We start from the raw sequence: 13554 nt of genomic DNA on the forward strand, positions 1-13554 counted from the left end.
CTTAGATATGCATACCTGGTGAGGGAGGGGGCACCCTCCTTCCTTTTACCGCCACCCAGAAATGAGATTGTGGATTGTGGTCTTCTTTGACGGACATTTGGGGTCTGTCCGAGGCAAAGCCTGCTTGATCCAGACTCTGGTAGGACTGAGCAGTCTGGCTGTCAGCTTAGGCACGTGCATGGTTATTACAGTGCATTAGTATGAAGTAGTGATCACATGAGGGCGTGGAGTATCCTCTCCAGGCAGTGGGAGCAAAGGCTACTCCACACCCCAGTAGCCTCTGTAATCCCTCCTACCTGCTTGTCCTCTGCACTCTTCTCACACTGTTTCTGCAGCCCCCGCACCTTCAGAGCTCTGAGCATTAGCTCCTCCTTCAGGTGCATGCATAGTGGCCCTCCCATGAGCTCTGAAGCTGAAGCTACTGCGCATGCGCACAGCTCAGAGGGAGAAGGGACCACAGAAACCGTGTGAGAAGAGCTCAGAGGAGTTGCAGGTAGGAGGGATCTCACAGGCTACTGGGGAATGAAGTAGCCATCACTCCCACTGCCCGGAGGGGCTACTCCACGCCCCAATAGCCTCTGCTATTCTTTTATTCTGACTTTCAATAAACCTTAATAAGGAAAAAAAAACTGGAGTGTAAACCAAGGTGGATTATTTTTCTAAACATGTTTATTGAAAAATGAGCCGACGCCCAGAAAAAACTGTGCACACGATCACTTATCATAAAAGAAAAGTAACACAGTAAAGCATTTTCCAATGTTCAAACATAAAGCAATTTACAAAAATAATTTAACCACTTCCATACCGGAGCCTTTTCCATTTTGGAGTTTCTTTTTTACTCCCCTCTCTCCACGAGCTGTTTCTTTATTAGATTTCCATTGACAGAGACTTATGTCGGTTTGTTATCTGCTAACATCATGCTAACAGAGGTAGATCTGATGGGAGAGTTCTCCTGTCTCTGCTCTTATCTGTAATTTAATAATCCTGGAACCGAACTTGTTAAAAACTTTATTTAAATGGGTATTCCTCCTAAGAAGACAAGTTTCTTATATATACTTAGGATAACAAAAAAAACACATTCTCTAATTCCCTGTTATTAACAAAAATGCAGCTTTTCACAGATATAAGTCCAACCTGTCTCTATCAGTCCTGCTGTACACTATTTTAAGTTGCCCCCTAGACAGGACCCAGTAACTTCTCACTTAGGGTTGGCCACCATCTTGTATTTTTGAGTGAGATCGTGCTGCTAAGATTGCTGTCTGTAGCCACACCCCCTGCACGGAGCTCAGAGACACTGACTGATTACTTCCTGCCAGCATATCGCGAGCAGAGAGAGAGGCTGCAAACAACAAGCTACGAGGAGATAAGTGATCCGGGGAAAGGGGGAGGCAGGCACATATCTGTGAGATGTAGCAGAGCTGCCAGCCTCTGTGCAAAAGGCATCATGCATCTCTGTTCTGTCTCATCTTTCTCTATGTGTCAGTGTGTTAGTACAGAAGCCAGATGAGAGTGTATATACACCTGTACCCTGATAATGTAAACACATTTCCACCCCACAGAACTACATGGATAATACAGTAATGTATCTGCTCAGAGAGCCCCCACACCCTGGGATTTTACACTGAGCAGCCGAGAGAGTGATAGGAGCTAAAACAGCAATGACACTGAGTAAATTGTAAAGGAAGGGGTTAAAATGATCTTTATTGTGAAGTAATAAACCCATTTCCGTTGTCCCTAGGGTCTCGGTTGTCTCTGTCACGGGAGCAGAAGTAAACTGCAACGACGTCTAAAGACTTTGGGACTTGCGCCCGATGACGTCTTAAGTTAACAGGTGGTCCTTAACGGGTTAAAGAAGAGCAGATCCTGCAGCCTCCACAGTTTGGACACAGCTTCATCCAAATTCTCCCAGCCTGCATCTATTACCAGGCTGGTGATCTATTCCTGAGAACCACACTCCAGTAATCCAAATCTGTTGTGAGACCGTTTAGGCCCTTTGCCTGCTGTTGTTCAATAAAGAACCGTGAGTTATTTGGAACAACGTTGCCTCCGTCTGATCCCTGGATACAGCTGTTACCACCACGGGCTCCCCATCCATTACCCAGGGACATATCTTACAGACACTCAGGGGTTGCCCCAGGGAGAACCAGTACATCAGCTTCTCCCTCCATATTTCTTGCACACACCACCTGCTGGAGACCTGCCAGGCTGTAGGACAGCCCTCCGGTCCCCATACCAAGCACCATGACATCAGCGCGCCTTAGGCCACAATCGCCAACCACTCAGGTATTCTGGGCCCCGGCTGCCTCCGTCCCAAGAAATGGCTAGGCCCCGGTGGGGGATGTTGCACTTGCATCTTCACCCCTTTCTGACCAGTGACCGTCGAAGGCTTCAAAGAGGATCTCCAGTCATAGAAAGTTAGGCCCTATCCCGAGGTAGGTACTGGAGCAAAGGGGATTCACAGAGATAATTTCCTGTCGGATACAGTCTATTTAATCTTTTAATAGGTGGCAATAGCTCCAATGCCTGTGGCTGCACCTTTGATGTTAGTAAGGAGTGAAGAGTATTGAAGAGCGATTTAGGAGAGAGAGGATATAAGATAGGTGAAATAAAGTATAAGATTGTTGAAATAGACCTATTTAGCAAGGCCAAGGGCACAGTTATAGGTGTTCACCATAAATTTGAAGTGAAGAAAGTCTACAGTGAATGATTTCTCCATGGACGTTCAGCACGTTGCCTCGGCAGACTAACGTCCACCCATAACTTGTCTATCTTTGAGGTTAGAGAGGCACTGGATTGTTGAACTTGTTATAATTAAGGACTCGGTGTAATCTGAAATGTGTAAACAGCCCTCGATGGTCTTAATAGTAGAGACTGGAGTTCTGGAACGATATCTGATTGTCTACGATGACACACATGCCTATTCAGCATCCCGTTTCGTACTCCATTTTGGGGTACACTACATTCTAACCAGCCGATTCAGTTTGAACTTTTAGGTCAGGTCATGTTCAGAGAACGGCGAATCATCCAACTCTTTCTCAGAAGCAGTACCGTGGGCACACGACTGGGAAGATGCCTTTGCCAAATTACTCTAACCTGTCCACTACGAAGACTGGGACTTTCTCATATTGCTGGAACCATGGTGGGAGGTTCCTTCAGCCAAGGTTATGGTTTGGTTGTTTTTGGCATGATTATAGGTAAAAGCCAGCCATGTAATGGAGCTTTGTCCATGCTGTCCATGTTGTTTATTAACAATGATACATGACAATCCAGAAGATTCCAGATCTGAATAGAAAATCCAACGAATGATACCAAAACAGGTCACATTTCTTAACCGTTTAACACAAAGATGTCTTCTCTCCTGCATGAAGTCTCTTATGTTTTTCAAGACCTGATTTATGGGTAAAACATTTTTCACATTCCGTACATGAGAATGGCTTCTCCCCTGTGTGGGTTCTACAGTGTTTTAGGAGGACTATTTTCTGGCTAAAACCTTTGCCACATTCCGTGCATGAAAAGGGCTTCTCTCCTGTGTGAGTTCTCAGATGGTAAACCAGATGAGCTTTCTCACTAAAACATTTCCCACATTCGGTACATGAAAATGGCTTCTCCCCTGTGTGAATTCTCAAATGTTTTAAAAGATTTGAATTAGCACTAAAACATTTCCCACATTCAGTACAAACAAATGGCTTCTCCCCTGTGTGAGTTCTCTGATGGTTAACAAGAAGTGATTTCTTGTTAAAACATTTCCCACATTCAGTACATGAAAACGATGATTTCACCGATGTGTGGCTTCTCTGATGGTTAACAAGATTTGATTTGTGGTCAAACCCCTTCCCACATTCAGGACATGAGAACTGCCTTTTATCTTCACGATTTCCCTCCTTTGTGGAAAGATATAATTGATTATCTTCGTCTTCACCACAAGGAGATGAGGAGAGATGGGAACCTCTTGGAATTTTGTTTACTAAAAATGTAAAAAAAAAATTAAAAATCAACCCAGTTACAAAACATAGGTAAAGCAATACATCGATAAACTATTAATCTATAGATAAAAAAAATGTATTTACTAAATGTATTTTAATTCATATTTTGATACATTTGATTTTTAAAGTGTAACTGTAAAGCTAACAAAAAATAGTTTAAGCCCTTGACAACAATTCCAACGATACCTGTATCATGCTGCTGGCTTCTTCCTATCCTGAGATATAGGGCTATCTGTAAAACGCTCAGCTTTTCCTGTAGTGGGCGGGACTTTCTAGTTGTGACATCAGCTAAGGGCAGTGAGGCCAGAGCATTGAGGGCACAATCAGCCCAGCCAATCAGGACACAGAATCAGTGTTACTGTTTGTCCAGAGATTTAGTAGAGAGCAAGATAGGGAAGACACAGAACTGACAGCACAGAGCACTGGAACTCTGTATCATACAGAAATATACTACACCACAAAGAAAAAGATATTAAACACATATCCAAGAACTTTTAACTATAAGAACCTAAGGAAGACAAGATTCTTAAATGTATTCAGGATAGCAAAATAACACATTCTCTAATTCACTGTTTTTAAAAAAAATACAGCATTTCACAGATATAAGTCCAACCTGTCTCTATCAGTCCTGGTGTACACAATTTTCTGACTATTGTCGGATTCTTCTTATTAATAGCTTCTCTTATCTGCATACCGCAGTGCTCCCTGCCTTCTGCCCGCATTACAAAACCAGCTCAGACACAGGCACTTGCTGTCGGCAAGCAGCAGTGTGCAGAGACTTCCTCTACAAGTTACAGACAGAAGGTAGATAGCAGAGCTGAGAGTGTCATTGTGCTTTATATCCATCTCATGGATCCTATCATCTCTGATCTGTCTCTTTCTATGTGTCAGATGCTAGTGCATTTTCAAAAGCTAAATAGAAGTGTATATAAACCTTTTACCCTGACATTCTAAGCACATTTTCAGCACACAGCATCTCCTAAGTAAGTAGCTGAGGATCCTAAGCTATGCCTACTCCTGGTGGACCCAGAATTGTACCAGTCTACCACGAGCCGTGCTTTCCTCATTGAAACCATTCTAAATTCATGCCAAGAACTAAAATACTTAGGCTACATTCACACTGCCGTTGCCCGCCCGTACCGTACCGGGCAACGGCAGTGCACGGGGAGAGGAGGAGGAGCTCACCCCCGCCCCTCTCCATAGGAAGTTATGGTGCACGGCGCCGTACTACGGAGAAAGATAGGACATGTCCTATCTTTTTCCGGGGTACGGAGCGGTACGGTGCCGCATGTGTGCTGCACAGTACCGCTCCCGTAGGGTGCGATGCACCCATTGCCGTCTATGGGGGACGTATATCGGCTGTATATACGTTGGCCGTATATACGTCCCCCATATGGCAGTGTGAATGTAGCCTTACCTCTACAGCCAATTTTTAAACAGTGTAGGAGGTGTATATGTGGCAACATGTAAATGCTCAAAACCCAGATCCTACAAGTACCTAGGCGTACTGATTGACAACAAACTCGAGTGGACGACCAACAGAGACATGGTGCACAAAAAAATTATGGTCCCATATGCACTTCCTCAGGAACATCCTTCAAAATATGTAGCCAGATCTTGAGCATGTTCTACAAGACAAACATCGCTAGCTTCATTGTCTATTCCGCCGTCTGCTGGGAGGGGGGGGGGGGGTTGTTCAGTCTTAATGGAAAGTACAAAACCAAACTTGCTAAAATTGCAAAAAGGGCCCAAAGCACAATTGGGAAGGCACTAGTAAGCCATGCCCAACACTCCCCCCCCCCTCGGTATAACATGTTTCCTGTGATGAAATGTCTCCTGTTATACAGTTTTTTCATTCTATTATTTCAGGTTTTTTGGGATGTAGTGTAATGTTCTTGCCATTGGTACAAATTATTGTCCTCCCTGGGGATCGATAAAGTCAGGCGAGGATTCGGGTCTTCTGGAGATTCACTAAGGTTGTGCGCCCCATGTCCACCAGGTGTTGTTGCTGCGCTCAAGTCCGCCGGAGTTCAGCAACCTATTCCCGCTGCGTGTGAGTGATTGATTTTGCGACACAATTAGTTTTTTAAATTCCGTGTTTTTTCCAAATTCGACGGGGCGATTGCGGCAAAATCCGATCACATGCGCCAAAATCCCAAATCAGAATTTGGCGCAAAACGAAAAAAAAAAAATCAGGAAACCCGACGAAAGTGCAGCCGTGGAGTCCTTAGTAAATGAGCCCCATTATCTTTCAAAATTACATTATTCACCTTTGATATCCACCATTACTAATCCCTTTACATGGCAGAAGTCTTTCTACTTACCAAGCTGTTGCATTAAGGCGATTGATGGGGGAGGCTGGAAAACGGTTTTGTCTGTAAATAAGAACAACGGTTCGTGAATATCAGATCTTTATAAATATATACGTATACAATCTCAAATACAGCAGTTACATAATAGAACACATAGCTACATCTGATAACACTGATATATCACTATGATATCAGACAACGCCCTTTAGTGGCTGAATGAGTAGATTTAATGGAGAGCTTTCGAAAATTCTAGTTCTCTTCATCAGGCATGGGGAAGTGTCCGAGAGTCTAAGTAGTAAGATGCGTGTACTGATAGCTTGACTACGACTACAAAATACTAAGGGATATATCATGTAGCTGACCTCACGTTATATGGCATGGACAACGGAATAGGATGCACTTAGTCATGGGAACATGCGCCGTCGGATATCCGGACAGAGGACTGCATGGAAGTACGGAGAAGGGGTTTTTTGGGGGGACGTTGCCAAGCAAGGTGGATGTCAAAGAAAAATATCTTCAGTGTCAAAGGGTTAAGCAATTTTACAAAAATATCATGAAACTGTGAGGACCAGGAAAGAAGACATCAGTCAGCAGGAACATGTAGTTGTCCCTTATGTTGACCCAACCACTGGAGAGTGAAAAATGGGTCGCCAAAGAAATGCAACGTTCTCAACGCTACAACACAAAGTCTGGCTGGAGACAACATGGAATAAGGCAATTGTTTCTTGATATCGATGAACTTGGCGCTTCTTTTTTTGGACCTCTATGATATCATCCGTAAACGAAGATATTTTAGAGCCATTTACTGTGAGGTCAGAATGATCGTGGGCCAATCACAGGATAGTGTCCAGAATAGATCAAGGTGCACACCTCGGAGGCAGGGAGCGTACTGGCACTCGGTGTGCTCTCTCAATAGTAGATAGTGGGGACAGAGCCTCTTTACTAAATATCTGGAACCAGTCCTCAAAGAACGTAGTTGAATTCTGCCCTTCCACCTTCTCCGGGACTCCTACCAGCCGCACGCTGTTTCTCCTGACTTTCTTTTCAAGGTCGTCAGTTTTGTCCCACAAAACCGGGGTCCAGTAGCGTCATCCTCCAGCCTTGCAAAGCGCGCCAAGTGCTCCGCCTTCTCCCTCTGTTTACTCATGATCGCGGCGTGTAATAAGCAGGAACACTGGCATCATCTTAGAACTCCGGCACCCAACCGGGCTAAGCACTGCTGATCCAATCACTGATGAGGGTTAAGAGGAAAAGCCACCGGAGGTATTCTCGAACCTGGCATGGTGAGTCGGGGCAGGATTATCCATTGATGGCTGTGAAAATGCCGGATGAAAGACGAGAGCTCCGCAATGTGTGCCTCACCGCATGATCCGCTGTGCACACGCATCTTTAGTCTGGAATTGTGGGCCCATCTATTTTTTTCCCCGCTGGTCAGATGCATCTCCTACTGGATACATCTGCTGTTCGAGGAGTTAAGTTATGAAGTGAATATGTGACAAAAATTGTGGATCCTACACCTTCTGGGGACAGTAATGATTTTTTTGTGAAATAGGAACTTTAAATCTGGAAATACGGCAAAAAATGCGACCAGGGAAAGTGTCGAACAAAAATTTGCAGTCACCACCTGGCCTAAACTTTTTGCAGCAATGGACTTTTTCCATTTTAAGGGCGCATTCACACCGCCTTTGGCCGCAGTGCAGTAGCATGGCGGGCACAGGGTGGCACCGGGGAGAGGAGGAGGAGGTGAGCGCTGCTCTGCACAGGGATATATGCCGCACAGCGCCGTATGCTGAGAAAAGAAGGGACATGTCCTATCTTTTCACAGGGTAGGAAGTTGTATGGTGCCACACGTGTGCAGCACCGTACCACTCACGTTGGGCGCTGTGTGCCCATTGCTGTCTATGGGGGACGTATATCGGCCATATATACGTCCCCTGAACGGCCTGGTGTGAATTCAGCCTAAGTTTCTGATTTTTGCTCCCCACCTGAAAAACAACATAACTCTTTTATGTTAAGCTGTGTGAGGGCTCGTTATGATGGTATTTAATATTCCATGCCGTGTTCTGGGCAGCAGGAAAAAAATGCCAAATACAGGGAAATTGATGGGAAAAAAACGCACTTGCGCCATATTCACGTGCACTTCGTTTTTACTGCTTTACCTGTGCGCTCCAAACGACCCCCCCTTTGTTCTTTTGGTGGCCTGTATCACAGAGATACAAAATTTATACAGGTTTTTAGTCTTCGTCTAACTACATTTCTTCTGACGCCTTTTGAGGCCCTTTTTTTGCGTTTTCATTTTTCACTCCCCACCTTTAAAAATCCATAATGCCCAAACGACGTCTACATTTGGGCAGTATTTTACATTACGGTGTTCACGGCCGGGAATAACCATTATTATATTTTGATATATAGGACATTTTGGGACGCGACAAAACCTAACATGATTATGATTTTTACTGTTTATTCATATCAGTTCTAGGGAAAGGGGGTTGATTAGAATTTTTAGTTTTTTAAATATAATTTTTTTAATTTATTATTTTTATTATTTTTCAGACCCCCCTAGGGTACTTTAACCCTCGGTTGTTTGATCGATTGTATGGCGGTATATGGGGATTTTCCTCCTAATTCATTACAATGTGCAAATCACACATCATAATGAATAGGTTAAAATCAGACAGCCTCGGGTTCTTCGGAAGACCCGAGGCTGCCATGGCCCCCCAATCTGCCAGGATTTAAATGCACCTTTGCAATATGCAGCAAACGCCCACCTTATATGGAGAGACCTCAGCCCAGGAGCCTTCTCCTTACCCCTGCAGCTGGCATGTGACGTAATAGTACGTCAAATGTCGGTAAGGGGTTAATACTTTGGTGTCCAGATCTGTAGAAGGTGTCATTTTCTGCAGGACGTACTGATGTTTTTAATGCTTCTGTTTTGGGGAGTATATTACCTTTGGACCACTTTTTATTAAAATCACCAAAAAAATCAGATATTTGGGAGCATTTTCCTGTCACAGTGATCAGCATCGGGAATAACTGGTTTTATATTTTGATCGGGGATACCTTACGTGTATTTTTATTTATGTTCTAGGGTATTTGAATTTTTAGGGGTTTTTTTTTCAAATATTTGCATTTTTTAAACTATTTTTTTAATGTACAGTATTCTGTGGGGTGAATTTATCAAATGTATTTAGCAAATAAATGTCTCACAATTGTCTCAACATTTGGGACATTTTACTTGAACCCTAGGAGGCCTGATCACTTAGACCCTAGGAGGCCTGATCACTTAGACCCTAGGAGGCCTGATCACTTAGACCCTAGGAGGCCTGATCACTTAGACCCTAGGAGGCCTGATCACTTAGACCCTAGGAGGCCTGATCACTTAGACCCTAGGAGGCCTGATCACTTAGACCCTAGGAGGCCTGATCACTTAGACCCTAGGAGGCCTGATCACTTAGACCCTAGGAGGCCTGATCACTTAGACCCTAGGAGGCCTGATCACTTAGACCCTAGGAGGCCTGATCACTTAGACCCTAGGAGGCCTGATCACTTAGACCCTAGGAGGCCTGATCACTTAGACCCTAGGAGGCCTGATCACTTAGACCCTAGGAGGCCTGATCACTTAGACCCTAGGAGGCCTGATCACTTAGACCCTAGGAGGCCTGATCACTTAGACCCTAGGAGGTCTGATCACTTATGAAATAAACTGGAATACAACAGTTTACAGATCCTGCTGTGCACGGGACCAATTCTAAGGGTCCCGGCTGTCATAGCAAAGAGATAATGCCATCCGGTGATGTCACAGGGGGCTCTGTCCGGATCCAAGATGGCAGCGCCCATATGGCACTTGAGGGGTTAACACCTGAGATCAGTGCCAGCACCAATGGCAGGTCTGAGCCGTGTGTGTTAGTTGCATCAGGCAGCTAACACCTGCTATGTACGGAGCGGGTGCAGCTAGTGAGCCCCTTCCATACGGCCTTAAGATACATATGACGTACAGGTAGGTCAGGTATTCCTCCGAGCCGTATAGTAACACAACGTGTGGATATAGACTGATGTGACTGACTGGAGGAGGAAACCAGAGACAGATGAGCCGGTGTCTATGTCATCTCCATCTCCTCCCCTGGATGTGACCTCTCCCTGCAATGTATAAGGGAAGAATAACCCACAAGATACATGAAAGGCTCTTACCCTCCTCTGTCACTGATGAGGGGATTTCCTCTCCGCTCCTCCTTCCACCACAACTTTCCTGGAAAGATCCAACATGAAGGACCTGAGAAAACAAGGAAATGTCTCCAGAGATTCTCTTATATCCAAGTGATGGACAGAAACCTCCAGAACCAGGAACTAAGGGAATAATCTCCTGCAGGAGGAGACGGGATCCACATTCATCCAAATATTTTACACATCAACATCAATGTTCCGGTTATATTACTGCATAACCCGATGTGACCCGATCCTGAGGTGGAGACTCATGGACACCAGGGAGAAGATTATTCACTTCTGGACTTTAACCGTCATTCTGAGAAAGAAAAACCTAAAAAACATAATTCTGCTCCAGGTGTCCCCGGGAATCACTGCTAAAAGTATTTTGCCTCTCGGTCCTCATTTAGTACCTTTTTTGGCCCATAGTAACCAATGGTTTCCAGCTCTACAATCAGGAAGATGGAGGGGCGGAACCTGCCTCCTGTGACATCATCACAATGAGACCACAGCTTAGACACACCCACAAAGGCAAGTGTGAATAACAGAGGGCAGGGGGCACATACACAGGTATATACACACAGACCCCTCATGAAACACGTGTCAGGTGGTGGCCAACCTTGGTCTGTACAGGCAGTCCCCTAATTAAGAACACCCGACTTACAGACGACCCCTAGTCACAGATGGACCCCTCTGCCCCCTGTGACCTCTGGTGAAGTCTCTGGATGTTACGATAGTCCCATACTGTAATGATCAGCTGTAATGTGTCTGTAATGAAGCTTTATTGATAATCCTGGGTCCAATTACAGCAAAAAAATTTTTTTAACTACAGCCGTCACTGCGGCAAAATTTTTTTTTGTCTGGAACTACAAATGTAAAATATACAGTTTCGACATACAAATTTAACTTAAGAACAAACCTATGGAACCTATCTTGTATGTAACCTGGGGACTGCCTGTATACACCTGTGTATGAGCCCCCTGTCCTCTGTTATTACCCTCGGGTAATGTGATTACTTGTCTGTAAGTAAATCCCTTGCCTTGTTCTGAGGACTAGACCTTCTATACCTCTGCCATCTACTTATTATGTATATTTATGTATTATGTATCTCACTATCGGGGGACGTCTTCTGTGTCTTTTTAAATGTATTTGTTTTAATTAATGTAATAAAGTGTTTTTTTAATACTTTCTACATTTTGTTTTTTGTTTCATTTTTTTGTTGTGTAGCTAGAGAAGAGTGTAATAACGAAATGCCCCTCCTCTCCTTCATCTAATGCACCTTCTATCTGCTCAATCATCTATCTATCTTATATCTATCCCATATCTATGTATGTATGTATGTATGTATGTATCCCCTACCTATCTATACCTTCAGCACAGCACATAAGGGGGCAGCTTGTGGACTTGGAGAGTCTCTCCTGCCACTTCCCACTGTGGAGTGTGAGGGAATGGGGGAGGGGGGACTGTGATGGAGCTGCAGCTTGTGTCTGTGTGGATTATATGTTTATATACAAGTGTAGGGAAAGCTGAGGGAGAGGTGAGTTTAGTTGTTTGGTTACTACATTAGTTAGAGCTCCTGGCAGCCATGAGGAGAATCAGCTGAGAGCAGGGAGAGGTCTCACATGTACAGCCTCCCTCTATAGTCAGCTCAGTGAGGACGGGAAGTGCCCAGCAACAACCATCTGAGGAGTCACTGATAGCAGGGGGAAGTCTGCTGAATACAAGAGGAAGGAGCAAGATTCGGGTAACTAATCCAATTGCAAAAGGGCTTAAAATTATCTAACATCATCCAACAGACCCTCCACCCACTGCTGCAGGATCGAGGTTAGTAAAAGCTTCATTACATCAATCTATAGAGGACTTACAGGAATCTCAGCTCCATCTACCTGATGATCCAATGGGATGTTCTCTTCCGGTTCCTCAGGACTGGGACATCTCTCTGGTTCCTCTTTAATATCTCGGGAATCTCCAGGACTGGGACCTCTCTCTGGTTCCTCTTTAATATCTCGGGAATCTTCAGGACTGGGACATCTCTCTGGTTCCTGTGTAATATCCCGGGAATCTCCAGGACTGGGACATCTCTCTGGTTCCTGTGTAATATCTTGGGAATCTTCAGGACTGGGACATCTCTCTGGTGGATTTCTCTGACTGGATCCATCTATAGGAAATATACACAGTGACTGATACATTGTCTATATGTGATGATGAGATGATGGAGGAGGTGACCTCACACCTGCTCTGTCCTCTATAATCAGGAAGGTCTCCTCTTACCTGGTGATGTGAGGGGCTGGTGGCCCTCCATCATGATGTCCTTGTACTGGTCCTTGTGTCCTTCTATATACTCCCACTCCTCCATGGAGAAATAGACAGTGAAGTCCTGACACCTTATAGGAGCCTGACACCCACAATGACACAGTCATCACCCAGACACCTCCCTTGTGTTATTGTACAATGTCCCAGCATTCCCGGCAGCGCTCACCTCTCCGCTCAGCAGCTCAGTGATCCTGGAGGTAAGTTCTAGGATCTTCTGCTCATGTATCAGTGAATGAGGTGGAGGCTCGGTGATGGGGCTCTGGGTCCATCCTCCTGACACACGGGGGGTCACACACTCACCAGACGACTTCTTCACTACTGTGTAATCCTGTGTATGGGGAGACACTGATCACTACATAGATCCTAAGAATCCTTCACCTCTCCAGTCATTTCCCGCTGTTATTCCTAGAGATAAGAGCCGTGTCCTGGGAGACTCTCACCTCTCCGGTTATCAAGGAGATCATCTCCAGGGTGAGCTCCAGGATCCTGGCCGCCATCTGCTCTCTGTCCTTCTCCCGGATCCCTGGTGGATCATTGATGGAAAGGATCATCTTTAGGAGAAATTAACAGAACATTAAAGGACTATAGATAAACTATTAAAAAGACTAAGAGATGAACTATGACGCTGATTCTGTGGGTATGAAAATTGGTTTTATGGTGTTCATCACCAATGTATCATAGACCAGAAAGGGTGAGTGCAGGACCCGGGTTAGGGGTGGCCTCATAGCTCACCAAGTGTTGCTGCT

General features: G+C 44.8%; 1 protein-coding gene across 2 annotated transcripts; it reads right to left on the reverse strand.

Moving 5' to 3' along the window:
• Window positions 1-651: 651 nt before the first annotated feature.
• On the reverse strand, window positions 652-13155 carry LOC140119852 (uncharacterized). Of its 2 annotated transcripts, XM_072139275.1 has the most exons (5): window positions 12767-13155; window positions 12382-12653; window positions 10484-10565; window positions 6308-6358; window positions 652-3964 (listed from the first exon to the last, which is right to left on the reverse strand). In XM_072139275.1, the coding sequence occupies exons 1-5, from the start codon at window positions 12849-12851 to the stop codon at window positions 3336-3338; spliced, it is 1119 nt and encodes a 372-aa protein (XP_071995376.1). In that variant the 5' UTR covers window positions 12852-13155; the 3' UTR covers window positions 652-3335. The 2 variants fall into 2 exon arrangements, with proteins under 2 accessions (XP_071995376.1, XP_071995377.1); XM_072139276.1 differs by lacking the exons at window positions 12382-12653; window positions 12767-13155 and adding an exon at window positions 10909-11775.
• Between the last annotated feature and the right edge of the window lie 399 nt (window positions 13156-13554).

Source organism: Engystomops pustulosus, chromosome 2 (genome assembly GCF_040894005.1).
Source record: "Engystomops pustulosus chromosome 2, aEngPut4.maternal, whole genome shotgun sequence".
NCBI lineage: Eukaryota > Metazoa > Chordata > Amphibia > Anura > Leptodactylidae > Engystomops > Engystomops pustulosus.

Coding starts and splice junctions, on each gene's coding strand:
- LOC140119852 (XM_072139275.1), bottom strand. CDS start 12,851: ATGGAGGAGTGGGAGTATATAGAAGGACACAAGGACCAGTACAAGGAC. Junction 12,654..12,766: donor CCAGCCCCTCACATCACCAG/GTAAGAGGAGAC, acceptor TATTTCCTATAG/ATGGATCCAGTCAGAGAAAT. Junction 10,566..12,381: donor ACATCCCATTGGATCATCAG/GTAGATGGAGCT, acceptor TTGTTTTCTCAG/GTCCTTCATGTTGGATCTTT.